The 13,711-nt window shown below is 45.3% G+C and overlaps 2 protein-coding genes across 5 annotated transcripts in view; one reads left to right on the top strand and one right to left on the bottom strand.

The window, feature by feature from the left end:
• Positions 1-78: 78 nt before the first annotated feature.
• Positions 79-7,299, top strand: pdss1 (prenyl (decaprenyl) diphosphate synthase, subunit 1). Of its 2 annotated transcripts, none has more exons than XM_062521649.1 (11): positions 79-273; positions 971-1,029; positions 1,135-1,267; positions 1,501-1,631; positions 2,118-2,259; positions 3,155-3,266; positions 3,706-3,815; positions 3,919-3,999; positions 4,332-4,445; positions 5,577-5,657; positions 6,527-7,299. In XM_062521649.1, the coding sequence occupies exons 1-11, from the start codon at positions 121-123 to the stop codon at positions 6,665-6,667; spliced, it is 1,257 nt and encodes a 418-aa protein (XP_062377633.1). In that variant the 5' UTR covers positions 79-120; the 3' UTR covers positions 6,668-7,299. The 2 variants fall into 2 exon arrangements, with proteins under 2 accessions (XP_062377633.1, XP_062377632.1); XM_062521648.1 differs by having other exon boundaries at positions 971-1,038.
• Positions 7,300-7,353: 54 nt separating this feature from the next.
• Positions 7,354-13,711, bottom strand: part of abi1a (abl-interactor 1a) — a 61,793-nt gene continuing 55,435 nt past the window's right edge. The window contains exons 9-11 of one of the 3 annotated variants that reach the window (XM_062521645.1): positions 12,085-12,171; positions 9,976-10,161; positions 7,354-9,523 (exon numbers count right to left, since the gene is read on the bottom strand). In XM_062521645.1, coding sequence (XP_062377629.1) covers positions 9,348-9,523; positions 9,976-10,161; positions 12,085-12,171 — 449 coding nt within the window. In that variant the 3' untranslated portion in view covers positions 7,354-9,347. The remainder of the gene's footprint in view (positions 9,524-9,975; positions 10,162-12,084; positions 12,172-13,711) is intronic. The other 2 variants (XM_062521647.1, XM_062521646.1) reach the window with 2 other exon arrangements.

Genomic DNA, 13,711 nt, shown 5'->3' with positions numbered 1-13,711 from the left:
TCCTGCAATTACTTCCTGCTTCATTCGTGACATCAGTGTAATCGTCACTTGAGCTGTTCCGGTTCCTGCGGAACGTTTTGTAATAACCTGTCTGGGAATGCATGTCAGTGCGGTAGGAACATGGCGATACCATGGAGGCAGTGTTGGAGGAGGAATGCGGGGTCTACCGGCATTAGTTTACTTGAATTATTTAGCGGAACCAATGGAAGACCCATGTCGATTGCTGCCTCATCGATAAGGAGGACGGACACTTTAGGGGGCGTAGCTGATCAGGTAATAATTGCTAGCTACTGTCAGAGATTGCTAGCATGTCAACCCCAAGAAGGTCATGCTGATGGTATCCAATCTGCTTCCAGCATTGGTTGTACAGTTTGAATGAATTAGCTCACGTTAGTTCTCACTGTATTTGAAGATATCCTGGTTTTCTCTGAAGCCTTTCAGTTATTTAGCATCCTTTGAATGTTGCCACTTGACGAATTTGTCGAGAATGGTACTTTTTTCCCCTGTGACGAGCGTATACGGCCCCTAAGTTACTAGCTGAATAGTCAAGATAACTAAATTCACTGAACAGTTGCCTAGCTTAGCTAATGCACTTTTAACTAACGGCAGTTAGAGGTCAAGTAGTCTTGTCATTGATGTGGAGTAACTTTAGATATGCAGTCATCTTACTGGTAAGGTTGGCTCTCTAGCCGGCCTTGACTTCTACATAGCACGCTATAAACGTCTAATGTTAAACACCACTCCACAGGTAGACAGAGACGAACGTTACCATATGTCCTTCGCACAGTGTAACCTAATACTGCATTTAATTGACAACTTGTTTGCTTTTCAGTTGTGATAACGATAACCTAAACAGTTCCTCCCTGAGGAAACATACGTTATCTGATCATGGAACTGCTAGTAATGCCACTTTGACATTCAGTGATTCAATTAATGTACTAATGATGGGAGGGGTGTGGTGTTTTTGCAGGAACAGACTCCAGGCAGGCCTGTGTTTTTAAATTCAGTTACATCAAACATTCTATCAAGGTATGACAGGTAAAAGATTTCTGCATACAGTATTTTCAATTCAGACTATGCACTTGAAATCAATGACCTTTAGACACACCAGTGTACTAACTACTCTCTTTGCAGGCACAAATCTCCATTGCTGTACTACACACCAAGAGCATGCTGTTGCAGGAGGATACACAGTGACGCCAAATTAAAAGAGCCCTTCACGCTTGCTCAGAATGACTTGAAAAACATATACGAGGATATTAAAAAGGTATGACATGTTTTGAACATGAATATATATGAAATCAGTTGCAGCCCATCAATTAATTATTTGTTTTTAACTGATTTATGACTGTTCGGACTGCATACAGTACATACTGTATGTAAAAGGTCATTTTTATGACTTATCAATTAATAATGGCACCCAACCTGCACTACAATGTACAAAGCTTAACACTTGCTGTCAAGCTGTCTCTGACCTGCTCTTTTCTCATCATGCTGCAGGAGCTCTTTGTCTCTACGACGGAGCTGAAGTCACTATGTGATTATTATTTTGATGGCAAAGGCAAGGCCTTCCGACCAATGATCGTGGTGCTAATGGCCAGAGCCTGCAACATCCACAGCAACAGAGCCGGGTAGGTCACTAGTACAGTACAGAGGTGACTCTGGAACATACTCGGTTAGTGTTGGCTAAAACGGCATGCATTTGCCAATACAACTGTCAACATATAGTCTATACTGGATTTGAATTGTCTTAAGTGGTCGTTAATCAGATGTAATATTGCTCTTGAGAAGTAATAATAAAAGTGTAAAATAATGGAAATGTAAAGGTGAGCACAGAAAGATTTGTTATAATCAAGCATGCACATCCAAAATCTGAAACTGGGTGCTGGACGAACTGGCCAGAAAATAAGTGATAGAAGTCCTCTACAGACTAAACATAGAATGTTAATATCAACGCCTAGACTTCTTTAACTTACTTTGAGCACTGAAAGATTGTAGTACGTCATCTTGAATTTCCCCTTGGGGATCAATAATGTATCTATCTATCTATCTATCTATCTATTAGCTCTATCAGTAACGGTCTAGGCGATGTCTTCTTGTTTTGTTCTCGTTCGTAGGGAACTTCTACCAGAGCAGCGCTCCATAGCCATGATCTCAGAGATGATCCATACTGCCAGCCTGGTGCACGACGACGTCATTGATGGCTCTGACAAGCGCAGGGGGAAAACTACCATCAATGAGATGTGGGGGGAGAAGAAGGTGAGTGTTGCTTAGCCTGCCAGCAAACGTGTCACCTTATGAGGCTTACGAGGGGTCGTAACTTTCAATGCCGCAGCTGACTGCTGATCGCTGGGCCAGGTTTAGTCTTCAGAGAAGCACTGTTGGTCTCAAGCTGCCAAAACATCTCATAGTGCTTATGACAACAGAACTAGTGCAGTAATTCAAACTCCATTGTGCTCAAGCTGCCAGTGCATTTCACAGTGCTTATGAAAAGAGTTAGTACAGACATCTGTGCTTCCTGTGGGAATCCAACCTTGGCCTTGTAGGTGTTCGCACCTGACATAAGCAGCTGAACTACACTGACCAGTTGCATTGTGTGAGGCCACAGCTTCACTCTTAACTGGCTGTGCTGGTAATCCCTGAAGGATTGGTGCCTAAGCCCTCTGGTCAGACACGTTAGACTCTTCATATTGCATCAGCATCGGTAACCTGTGCAGCTGACTAGTTTGTCATGAGTGCACGACTGCCAAGATTAATAAGGCAAAGCCAACCACTGTTAACACTTGGATGTATATACTGTAGCCTCTGCCCTTAAAAAGCTTCTTTGAATATTCTATAGTCAATATCAGTTTACTGCCAGTGTTAGTTAAGGATGTTGTGATAGATAGATAGATAGATAGATAGATAGATAGATAGATAGATAGATACTTTATTGATCCCCAAGGGGAAATTCAAGAAGAATTTGTTTCCACCCAGTACTGTGTTCTGTATGTGTGCTTTTATATTACTTTATTTTATTTTATATTCTCATCCGTATGCTCTGTATGATGTGTTTTTTATTGATGGAAAGTAGAAATAATCACAAAAAAAAAAAAAAAAACCTTGTGCAGGTGACCGTTGCGGTCTCTTACTCTGGACATTATGTTCTCCGCAGGCGATCCTGGCCGGAGATTTCATCCTCTCGGTGGCCTCTATGGCACTGGCGCGGATCGGCAACAACACCGTGGTGTCGGTGCTGGCCCAGGTCATTGAGGATCTTGTCAGAGGTAAGCAGGAAGGAGACCACCAGCTCAGTTGGTGAGCCATACAAAACACTGAAGAAAGATCAGAATTTAAGCAGACAGCCATAACATTTCCTGAAAATTGAGTTAATCTTGCTAACAAACAGACAAACCCCGATGGAAACATAACCTCCTTGGCGGAAGTAAAAATGGCAGGGCTACTGATTCTGAACTTGAAATCCGTCCGTTGTGTCATCAGTCAGTTGAGAGATGTAATAGTCCAAGTGGTTCCAGGGAAGTTAAACGTAGACATACTAAGATGATTGGCTGATGTCTGGCTACTCACTTTTACAACCCTAATCAAAAAGGGTGGTGTCTCCTTTGCAGATAAAATGTGATTCATAGTCATAGTAGTATCTGAGAGAAGTTGCTGCGTCATACTGGACATACTGAACCAAATCCTTTTTCTGATCTGCTATTCCAGGTGAGTTCATGCAGCTGGGTTCTAAGGAGAACGAGAATGAGAGATTTAAGCACTACCTCGAGAAAACCTTCAAGAAGACGGCGAGCCTCATCGCCAACAGTTGTAAAGCAGTATGTACGTTCTGACTCATTTCTGAGGTTGGCGGTGACTCTGTCCTGTGAAAGAGAGCCACTGAGCGCGTTTGCCTGCCTTTTCTTTTTCCCACTTCTCCAGGTTTCAATTTTAGTGAACTCCGATCCTGAAGTGCACGAAATAGCGTTCCAGTACGGCAGGAATGTCGGCATAGCATTTCAGGTATGGCACTGTTTCTGTTTTTGTCTCTGTCATAAGTTCATCTGGTTCCTGAATAATTTACAACAGATTTGATTGTGCTATACACTTCATCACCTGCATCACAACATGCCAACATCCATTTTAATGGCTTATGTTTAATTCAGGAGACAGGCTCACATAACACAAGAGATACACAAGAGATGTGTACAGCTGTTGTAGCTTGATCTGTCTCATGCTCACTCACAATTCCACATGCTTCCACGAATGTCCACATACCTCAAACTCCCTCTAGAAACTGATCATGACTGGTTGCCATCAGGGTCTGAATGCCTTGCCACCTTTGCCTCTTTCAGCTGGTAGATGATGTGCTGGACTTCACATCTTGTGCCAACCACCTGGGCAAGCCCTCTGCAGCTGACCTCAAGCTTGGCCTGGCCACCGGCCCCGTCTTATTCGCCTGTCAGCAGGTGAGCAGCCACTGGAATCCGTCTGGTTTATTTGAGTAAAATTGTACAGAGGAGAGGATGACTGGAAAAGTCTTATGTTTTCAAAGTTGATGCCTTTAAAGGTGCAGTATATGATTTCAAGCCCATAGAGTTGATGCCTTTAAAGGTGCAGTATATGATTTCAAGCCCATAAAGTTGATGCCTTTAAAGGTGCAGTATATGATTTCAAGCCCATAAAGTTTGGTCACCTTCAGCAATCATCTCCTCATGACCGCTAGCTGCCCATTCTGCTAGTACACTGTGAAACAAAACAAAAAAAAAACAGTCTCAAAGGCAGCCCAGGCTCCGAAAACTGCATTTAATTTCTTCAATTAACATATTATGAATACAAATTGATGAGCAGAGATTGTTGATATTTCTGCCCTGCAAAATTCAGCTGGATCACAAATCAATGAATGTTAACCATCAACGAAGCTTAAAGCTGTTAAAAGTAGCACAGCATTAGCTGCCTTATCCTCCTGACATGGCGATCTATGGCAAGCACAGTTAACTCTATAGAACCTATGTGAGCCTGGAGGGCGATGATTTTGGGAATTAAGCGGGGGCGGCCTGTTCCCCAAATAAAAACAAAACCCTGTGTGGGGTTTCTCAGGGAATACTGAAGGTAGGGGTGAGCTACCTGTCTCGTTTGGTCCTTGGTTGAAATATGTTTGTTGTTTTGGACAAATGCGACTTCCTGCATCTTTAATACAACGCGTATACGTCCACTTCGCTAATGAAACTATTTGCTTTGAAACATGCTTTGTGGTATATATGACTATTTAAGATGTTTTCTAAAATGTAAATACAAAATATAAACATGCAGTTCACAATCTCTGGAGGTCTCCTGAACACAACCTTAGTATTAAGTGACCAAGAGCTTGATTTTAATTGGCAAAGGTCAAATGGGCCAGTGACCTTTACACACAGAGGAAGCCCTCAGCGTGGCTGGCTGCCGTCCACGTTCCTATTTCCAGTCATGTGCTCCGTGAGGGCAGAGTGTCCAGTCGGCCTACGTGTTTGGAACAGCAGCGTCTGAGCTGAAGAGTTAGTGCGCGCAGCTGTAAGGTCGCAGGCATGTGACGGTGTGGGTACTCTCTGTCCTCTCTGCAGTTCCCTGAGCTCCACGCCATGATCATGAGGCGGTTCAGCACCAGCGGGGATGTGGACCGGGCCTGGCAGTACGTCAAGGAGGTAAGAGCCAAGGGCTGGCTTAGCTTAGCTTAGCTTAGCTTGCACTAAACGTTTTCTGTATCGCCTTATTTTTGTCAAATAAAAGATGTTGATGTTGTTGGCGGTCACAGAAAAGTACAGTGCAAGCCCCTGATGTATGCTGCCTATGTCTCGTCTATGACCTTATTTGCTCTATGCACTTGTACAGTATTCAATAGGCGTAATGTTCTCATTCACAAGGCCAGGATTCAGACGTGAACTGGGCCATTTAAGTCTTGAAAATCGATAATTATTATGTTACACCCTCAAGAAATTCTGTCAGACATTTTCCTTACTTTTAAGCCTTCATTCTGCATTAGTGTCACCTCACATGACTTATTGTCTCATTTTCTTCCCCTCTCTCTCTCGCTCCCTCTCTCTCCCTTCCTTTCCCTCTCTCTCTCTCTCCCTTCCTTTCCCTCTCTCTCTCTCTCTCTCTCTCTCTCTCCCTTTTCCTCTCTCTCTCCCTTCCTTTCCCTCTCTCTCTCTCTCTCTCTTCCTTTCCCTCTCTCTCTCTCCCTTTTCCTCTCTCTCTCCCTTCCTTTCCCTCTCTCTCTCTCTCTCCCTTTCCCTCTCTCTCTCTGTCTCCATTTTCCTCTCTCTCTCTCTCCCTTTCCCTCTCTCTGTCTCCATTTTCCTCTCTCTCTCTCTCTCCCTTCCTTTCCCTCTCTCTCTCTCTCTCTCTCTCTCTCTTCCTTTCCCTCTCTCTCTCTCCCTTTTCCTCTCTCTCTCCCTTCCTTTCCCTCTCTCTCTCTCTCTCCCTTCCTTTTCCTCCCTCTCTCTCTCTCTCCCTCTCTATCTCTCTCTCTCTCTCTCTCTCTCCCTCTCTCTCTCTCTATATCGCCCCCTAGAGTGATGGCGTGGAGCAGACCAACTACCTCGCCCAGCGCTACTGCCAGGAGGCCATCAGGCAGATCAGTCGTCTGCAGCCTTCGCCCGAGCGCGACGCCCTCATCCGGCTCACCGAGCTGGTTCTGACCCGAGACAAGTGATCCGCCGGCGCCCCACCACCATGACTACCATCTCCCAACACTGGGCGCCCTTCCAGGCAGCTATACCTCTGGGAACCGCAAGAGGCCAAACGGGAGAGAGAGTTGAGAGGAGAGAAGACGGAGGTGTAGTGGTTATATTACCAGAGGGTTCCTTCCTGAAACACTTAAGACAAAAAAAGGTTCACAGAGAGCAAAACGAATGAGATTTATTTACACTGTTGACAATTGTATGCTTGTTACTGTACTGTATCAGCAGACCGCTGCTCCCATCGTCACTCATAACTGTCTTGGTATACAACCATTTAGGAAGGGATGGGAGTAGCCCAGTCTGTTTTAAAGTTCGTTTGTAATTCCAAATGTGACAAGTTGAGGTATCACTCTGATAAAGTGTGCGTACACTTGAGCTTATTTGTGCGTGTGGACATGTCTGTCGCCCCAATATCCGTCCACACCACAAACAAACAAACAAACAAACACCACAAGCGAACAGAAAAGGCCAAACTGTCATCATGAAGAATAAGTCTGATGGAGGATGTTGTTTCATATGTGCTTCGTCTGTAAGTGCTCAACAACAACCACCAAGGCCTTAAACCTTGACCTATGTACACAAAAAATTAAACAATATTTTTTAAGTTAAGCGTCATCTCGTCCTTTCTGTGGTCCTTAGTCATCACACATTGACAATGTTTTATATAGGAGAAGGATTTATTATAAAAGACTGTACATTTAATTTCTTCAATTAACATATTATAAATACAAATTGATGAGCAGAGACACAAGCGTTGATATTTCTGCCCTGCAAAATTCAGCTGGATCACAATGAATGTTAACCATCAACGAAGCATAAACCTGTTAAAAGTAACAAGGCATTAGCTGCCATATCCCCCTGACATGGCAAACTATGGCAAGCACAGTTAACTCTGTAGAACCTACAGTATGTAAGCCTGGAGGGCGATGATTTTTGAATGGTTAAAATAAAAATAAATTTGCCTGAATGAAGATGCACATGAATTTCCAACACAATCTTTAACAGCATGGTGGAAACAATCATTGAAGAACTACATTTGCTGATCGGCAGCCATGACTACAGTCTTTAGTCCTTGTGTTTTAGAACAACTTTGATCTGAGGTGTGATCAAATTCGCAAACATAGGCGAACGTTTGCAAACAGTTTTGTTCAAATTTAACTGGTTGTAGGAAACATGTTTGCCAAGAATGTTCGCCACTGTTCACCAAATCTGAACGCACCCCTGAGGCCATACTGACCGCTCTTAAAGTTGACGACGGGTAACAAAACCCTGCTCTGACTTCTGCAGAGGGGTAGAGGATACTATGAGTGGTCATGTCTGCAGGAGGTTGCACACACGCAACCCGATCAGCCCATTACAGACACATACCTCTTCAAACAAAAGCATGATACTCGCAAGTCATACACTGAGAGGAGAGGTATCCGAGTTCTCTTGGCCTCCACACAGCGACTGAGATGCAATATGGCAGTGTTTTCCTCTGCTGATTTGACAAATGAGAAGAAGGGCGACGCAAAAAAAAAGAAGAAAATGTCTGGGCCCCATGTTGCTTTAATTACAGCGCAGCGTAGCCATGATTGGTACTGACAGGTAGCATCTTAACACTCTTGCCTATATGACTTTTAAAGCTATCTACAGATATTTAGGTGGTAGAAGTAAATTATTTTGTCCATCTGTGGCTTTCAACCCAGTAATAAGGTGGGTAAGGTAGAGGGGTTTCTCATGCTCTGGAATCCAGCGTCTGAATTTTACATCACAAGAAAAACAAAAAGCCTCATTATCATGTACAGTCCAAAACCTTGTGGGTTTCAGGGAACACAGAATGGTCAAATTCCAAAAATTATATAAAATAATGTTTAAAATACAAATTAAGAATGTCTAAAGAAGATACAGACAATCAGAAAGTCCAAAATTGTTCGGGAGCCCAAATGACAGCATTAGAATAACATAAAACTAAACTGAGCAGTGTAAATATATTGTTTCTTTAAAAAATGGAACTAAAAGTGGAGTTTATTATATAATACAAATCCTTTTGGACATTTTAACTCTGTGCATGCTTCATACATACATCAACACTTTCAACATATAAGGATGTCCAGTGACTTGAGATGAAATTGGAAAAGAAAGTGGGTGGGGAGAAAAATTCAATATGATTGGGGGGGGGGGGGGGGGGGGGGAGAAGAAAAAAAAGATGATTCACCCCAAATGGCACATATTCAAACTGGGGATCTGAAGTCAATGGAAACCCCCCCCCATCCAAGACTTTGGGTGGCATTCTTAGGGTCATTTTGATTGATCCACTGAGTTACAGTCATTTGGCTGAGCGAGTCACTGTCTGTATAACACACAACGTACTTGTGTCCTTATGTCTGTAACTCCGGCCCCACTGTCCTCAAGCATAACCCTCACCCACATCCTTTACACTTGTATTTCCCTTGCCCCATTAACCCATACCACCAAAATAAAGTTATAGATTTTTCTTACTTTTATTTGTTCATTTATTATTTGTCATTCATAAGGAAAAAACATTCAATCATATCCAAATGCACTTTTCTGTACTCAGCATGGAATAGGAAGATAGTTTTAGTTTGGTCAGCGAGAGAGATATGACAGAAGAGAGAGAGTGTGTGAGAATGTGTGTGTGTGTGTGTCCCTTCAGTCGGCGTAGTGCATGATGGACTCCACGTAGTTGCCAGGGAACAGGCCGGTGGTGCCGTTGATCACCCCCTCATACCAGCCGTCGTCGTTCTTCTTGATGACGTAGATGATGGCGCCCTCCATGAACGACAGCTCGTCGTCCTTGTCCTGGGCGTAATCGTAGATGGCCACCACTGAGGAAGAGAAGGGGACATGAGCGTGTGTGTGTGTGTGTGTGTGTGTGTGGTTACAATGCAGTAGTAAACCACACTCATACTGGCATCAGGGCCGACAGAAGTATCCTTCACTACTCATACTGACAAAATGGCAGCATGAGATGAATGAAGGTAAATCTCACCTTTTCTGTGTGTGTGTGTGTGTGTGTGTGTGTGTGTCTGTGTGTGTGGTCACAATGCAGTAGTAAACCACACTCATACTGGCATCAGGGCCGACAGAAGTATCCTTCAATACTCATACAGACAAAATGGCAGCATGAGATGAATGAAGGTGAATCTCACCTTTTCTGTGTGTACGTGTTTGTACGTTTGTGTGTGTGTGTGTGTGTGTGTGTGTGTGTGTGTGTGTGTGTGTGTGTGTGTGTGTGTGTGTGTGTGTGTGTGTGTGTGTGTGTGTGTGTGTATCTCACCTTTCTCCAGATAGATCTTGGGGGCCCAGTTGGGGTCTCCGTCGGCATACGGGTCTTGGTAGTGCACCACGGCCGCCTCCTCGTCCTCGTAGTCCACCGGGGGGGGCGGGGGTGGGGGGGGCGAGTCGTCCAGCATGGGCAGCTCATCCGGGGGAGGGGGCGGGGGAGGCGTGGGGGTGTCGGCAACTGCCAAGCCACCGAGAGAAATAACGATGAGCGAGAATTCATGGAACACACACACACACACACACACACACACACACACACACAGGGTGCCTCTCAACATTTCTCCTCGATCCTCGAGGGGCGTTCCCACTGATCTATAACTGACACTGGATAGACTATCCCATTGTTGCCACCCCATCATTCTTTATCTAGATTAGGACGAGGATCGAGGAAGGAAAGGAGGGTGTATAAAAGCCCAAATGAGAGGCACCCATATACACAGACACGGAGGGAGAGGGGCTAATGCATGCAGCCCCTTACTTTGCGGAACGACTTAGTGGACCATGCAGGAAACGACTTGGGTTAGTGTGTTCTATGGGTTCAGATGTGGTGGACACCATGTGGGTTACTGTGTTATATGGTAGTTTGTTGGACAAAACTAGATCGATTAGTGACACTCAGGTATGGAGGAAACCCTGTGAGTTAATACGTTCACTGGTGATTTGATGGAGAGCTCTGAGTGGGTTAGTGTGGGGAAATGAATGTACTCTCATGGCCTGAGGTAGTTGGTGGGCATGCAGGACTTCAGGTTGCTTCCTAGGCCCAAGTGGGCCTTGATTTGGGGCTTTTCCCAAGGGACTTGAAATGTGAGTGATTTGTGAATGACCTACATTTCATTCTCTCTTCTTTAGCACCGGATAATTGACTAGATTACCTACTTACATTTATTTAGTCACATTTAGTCACATGACTGAGAGTGATTTTAAAAATTAACTTGTATCTGCACCTCGGATATTTTATTGAATTCAATGTTTAACTAGGCTTCTCTTGATTTGATGTCTTACCGGCCCACATGCTTCCCTAATCCCCAGGCCATTGTGTTCTGCTGCTGACCACTAGAGGGCAGTAGAGCCAGCGATGCCTCACACTCTTAATCTACTGCATCTTGCTCTGTGGAGCAGGTTCAGATAACCCCCACCAACCCATTAAAGATAAACGCGCCTTTTGACTTCCCGTAGGAGCCGTTTCTCCAGATATCCCGAGTGCTTGCCAGGCTCGTTACGCCCGTTTGTGTGGGAACTCTATGCGATGAAGCAACTGGCTTTCAACAGACCCAGCAGAGGTTGGCAGTCAGTGGATTTCCATCCAAAGCTGCACTCGGCTGCATCAGTTTGGCTCACACAGCATCAGCTCAGCATTACAGCCATTCACAAACCTGATTCCCCAGTAGCGTGTGTATTGGAGTCTACTTTTCTGGAGGTAGTTTGATTATCTCCTCTTATAATAGATAGGATTTTGGTGTACAAAAAGGACCAGATTTGTAGATGGTGAATGAATAGACGGGATGGATTGATGGATATATCGCCATGCTGTATTGCCAAGGCCCTTTTATGTTCACTTGCACATGTATTCAAACATTTAATCTGCCGAACAGAAAACAATAAGAGCTTTTCGGTTTCAGCCGGTAAATAAAATGTGGGAAATCTCGCTCATAGAGGCAGAGTAAGCTCCTTTCAGCATTACGTAAACAGCGCACACTTTTTTTTTTATCAAAATGAAAGGCGGTTTTGTCACTAGATGATTCAAACAGTGTGTATGTGTGTGTGTGTGTGTGTGTGTGTGTGTGTGAGGAAAGTTCAGCAGTCTCAGAGTCTCTCCTTGTTCTGGATTACGACAACCACTCACTCGCTAAGTGGGTCAGCTGGGAGTGCTACGGCAATAGGCATCCATCACACAACTATCACACACACACACACACACACACACACACCAAATGGAGTGGGAGCTAGAGGAGAGATGAAGTGTGCCACCTCTATGGCACAGACACTCGAACAAGAACACAAACAGCATGCGGCATGCAACATTCACAACACACACACACACACACACACACACACACACACACAGGGTGGGGGTGAGGAGCGTCTAGCTACTGGCACTTACTGTTCTCCTGCATTCTGGCCACAAAGCCAGTCAGGGGGATCTGTGGAGTCAGCTGGGGCATGGGGGGAGGAGGTGGGGCCACAGACACTACACCACACACACACACACACACACACACACACACAATATGTGTGCATCAGAAGATGTGCACATATACACACACACACACACACACACACACACACACGCGAGCGCACACACACGCGAGCGCACACACACACAAGCACACACACACAAGCAAGCGCGCACACACACACACACACACACACACACACACACGAGCACACACATAGGGGAGACAAAGGGGTGAAGATGAAGGGATAGACGAGAGAGAGAAAAAAAGAAACAACAGAAGCAGGTCATCAGTTACACAGCAGAGCAGAACTCTCATGAGTCAAGCACAGGGGAAGAGCCCTCTACCCCCCCCCCCCCCCCCCCAAACACAAACAGGAAGTTCAAACCAAACCTACTCGACAAAGAGCCCCCACCAGAACTGGGCCCAGCGAGACATTTCAGAAGGGCTTTGCGGTCTAGCTGCAGCTAACAATAGAGGCACTGGACATCATATTCAACCTTTAGAGTCGTTCAGATCCACACGGCACTGCAGTGACATTATTCCCTATGCTGCACTGAAATGACCTGCTCCTCTAACCTTTTGAAAGGTCTACGAACATCCCCGCAGGCATAATGACTTGTGTTACTGAGGAACATCTTATTCTCCCCCCCTCACTGTAAAAAAGAATCCTATGAGGCTACATCTGTTCGTTAGGAGTAACAAAGCCAATTTGGTGGAGGCTGTGTGCATGTGTGCCTGTGGCTCTGAGTCACAGGGAGTCCAATGGGGACGGCTAGTGTGACGTCAGGGATCATTAGCAATCACATCCGTGTCCAGTAGCACGTTTAGGTTAGGAGAAGTAATGGTGTTAATATTTACTAATGGCTAATGTAAACATGTTGCTGACTGTCTTTTAGTCGTGTTGGGGTTTGATGAGGCTTAGCTAGCTTAGCTGTTTTCAGTGTAACAGCGTAACATACAACTTTACACGGTCTGCTCATGTAAAAGTGTGGCAGAACACCGTAACCGTTAAAATTGAACACAGAGGTGGATATGATAGCGTAGCACCTAGCCATGCCCATATAGGCTCTGGGTGTGTTCAGCCTAGCCATGCCCATAGAGGCTCTGGGTGTGTTCAGCCTAGCCATGCCCATAGAGGCTCTGGGTGTGTTCAGCCTAGCCATGCCCATATAGGCTCTGGGTGTGTTCAGCCTAGCCATGCCCATATAGGCTCTGGGTGTGTTCAGCCTAGCCATGCCCATATAGGCTCTGGGTGTGTTCAGCCTAGCCATGCCCATAGAGGCTCTGGGTGTGTTCAGCCTAGCCATGCCCATATAGGCTCTGGGTGTTCAGCTCGGTGTGTTCCCCTCGGATGCCCTGTAGACGACATGAGGAAGTGAGCCACACCTGGTGCCATGCAGACCAGCGGAGCTCACAGTGCCCAGAGACGACCCTCGCTACACACCACACAAATAATGCAAGAGTCACGGACACACTCTACCCCTTCTCTTTCCCTCCCGCTCCCTTACCCCCTCTCTCTTTCACCCTCTCTCTCTCTTTCACCCTCTCTCC

The sequence above is a fragment of the Sardina pilchardus genome, chromosome 19 (genome assembly GCF_963854185.1).
Source record: "Sardina pilchardus chromosome 19, fSarPil1.1, whole genome shotgun sequence".
In the NCBI taxonomy this organism is placed as follows: domain Eukaryota; kingdom Metazoa; phylum Chordata; class Actinopteri; order Clupeiformes; family Clupeidae; genus Sardina; species Sardina pilchardus.
The sequence above is the reverse complement of the archived record's forward strand: the minus strand, read 5'-3'. Positions and strand labels throughout refer to the sequence as shown.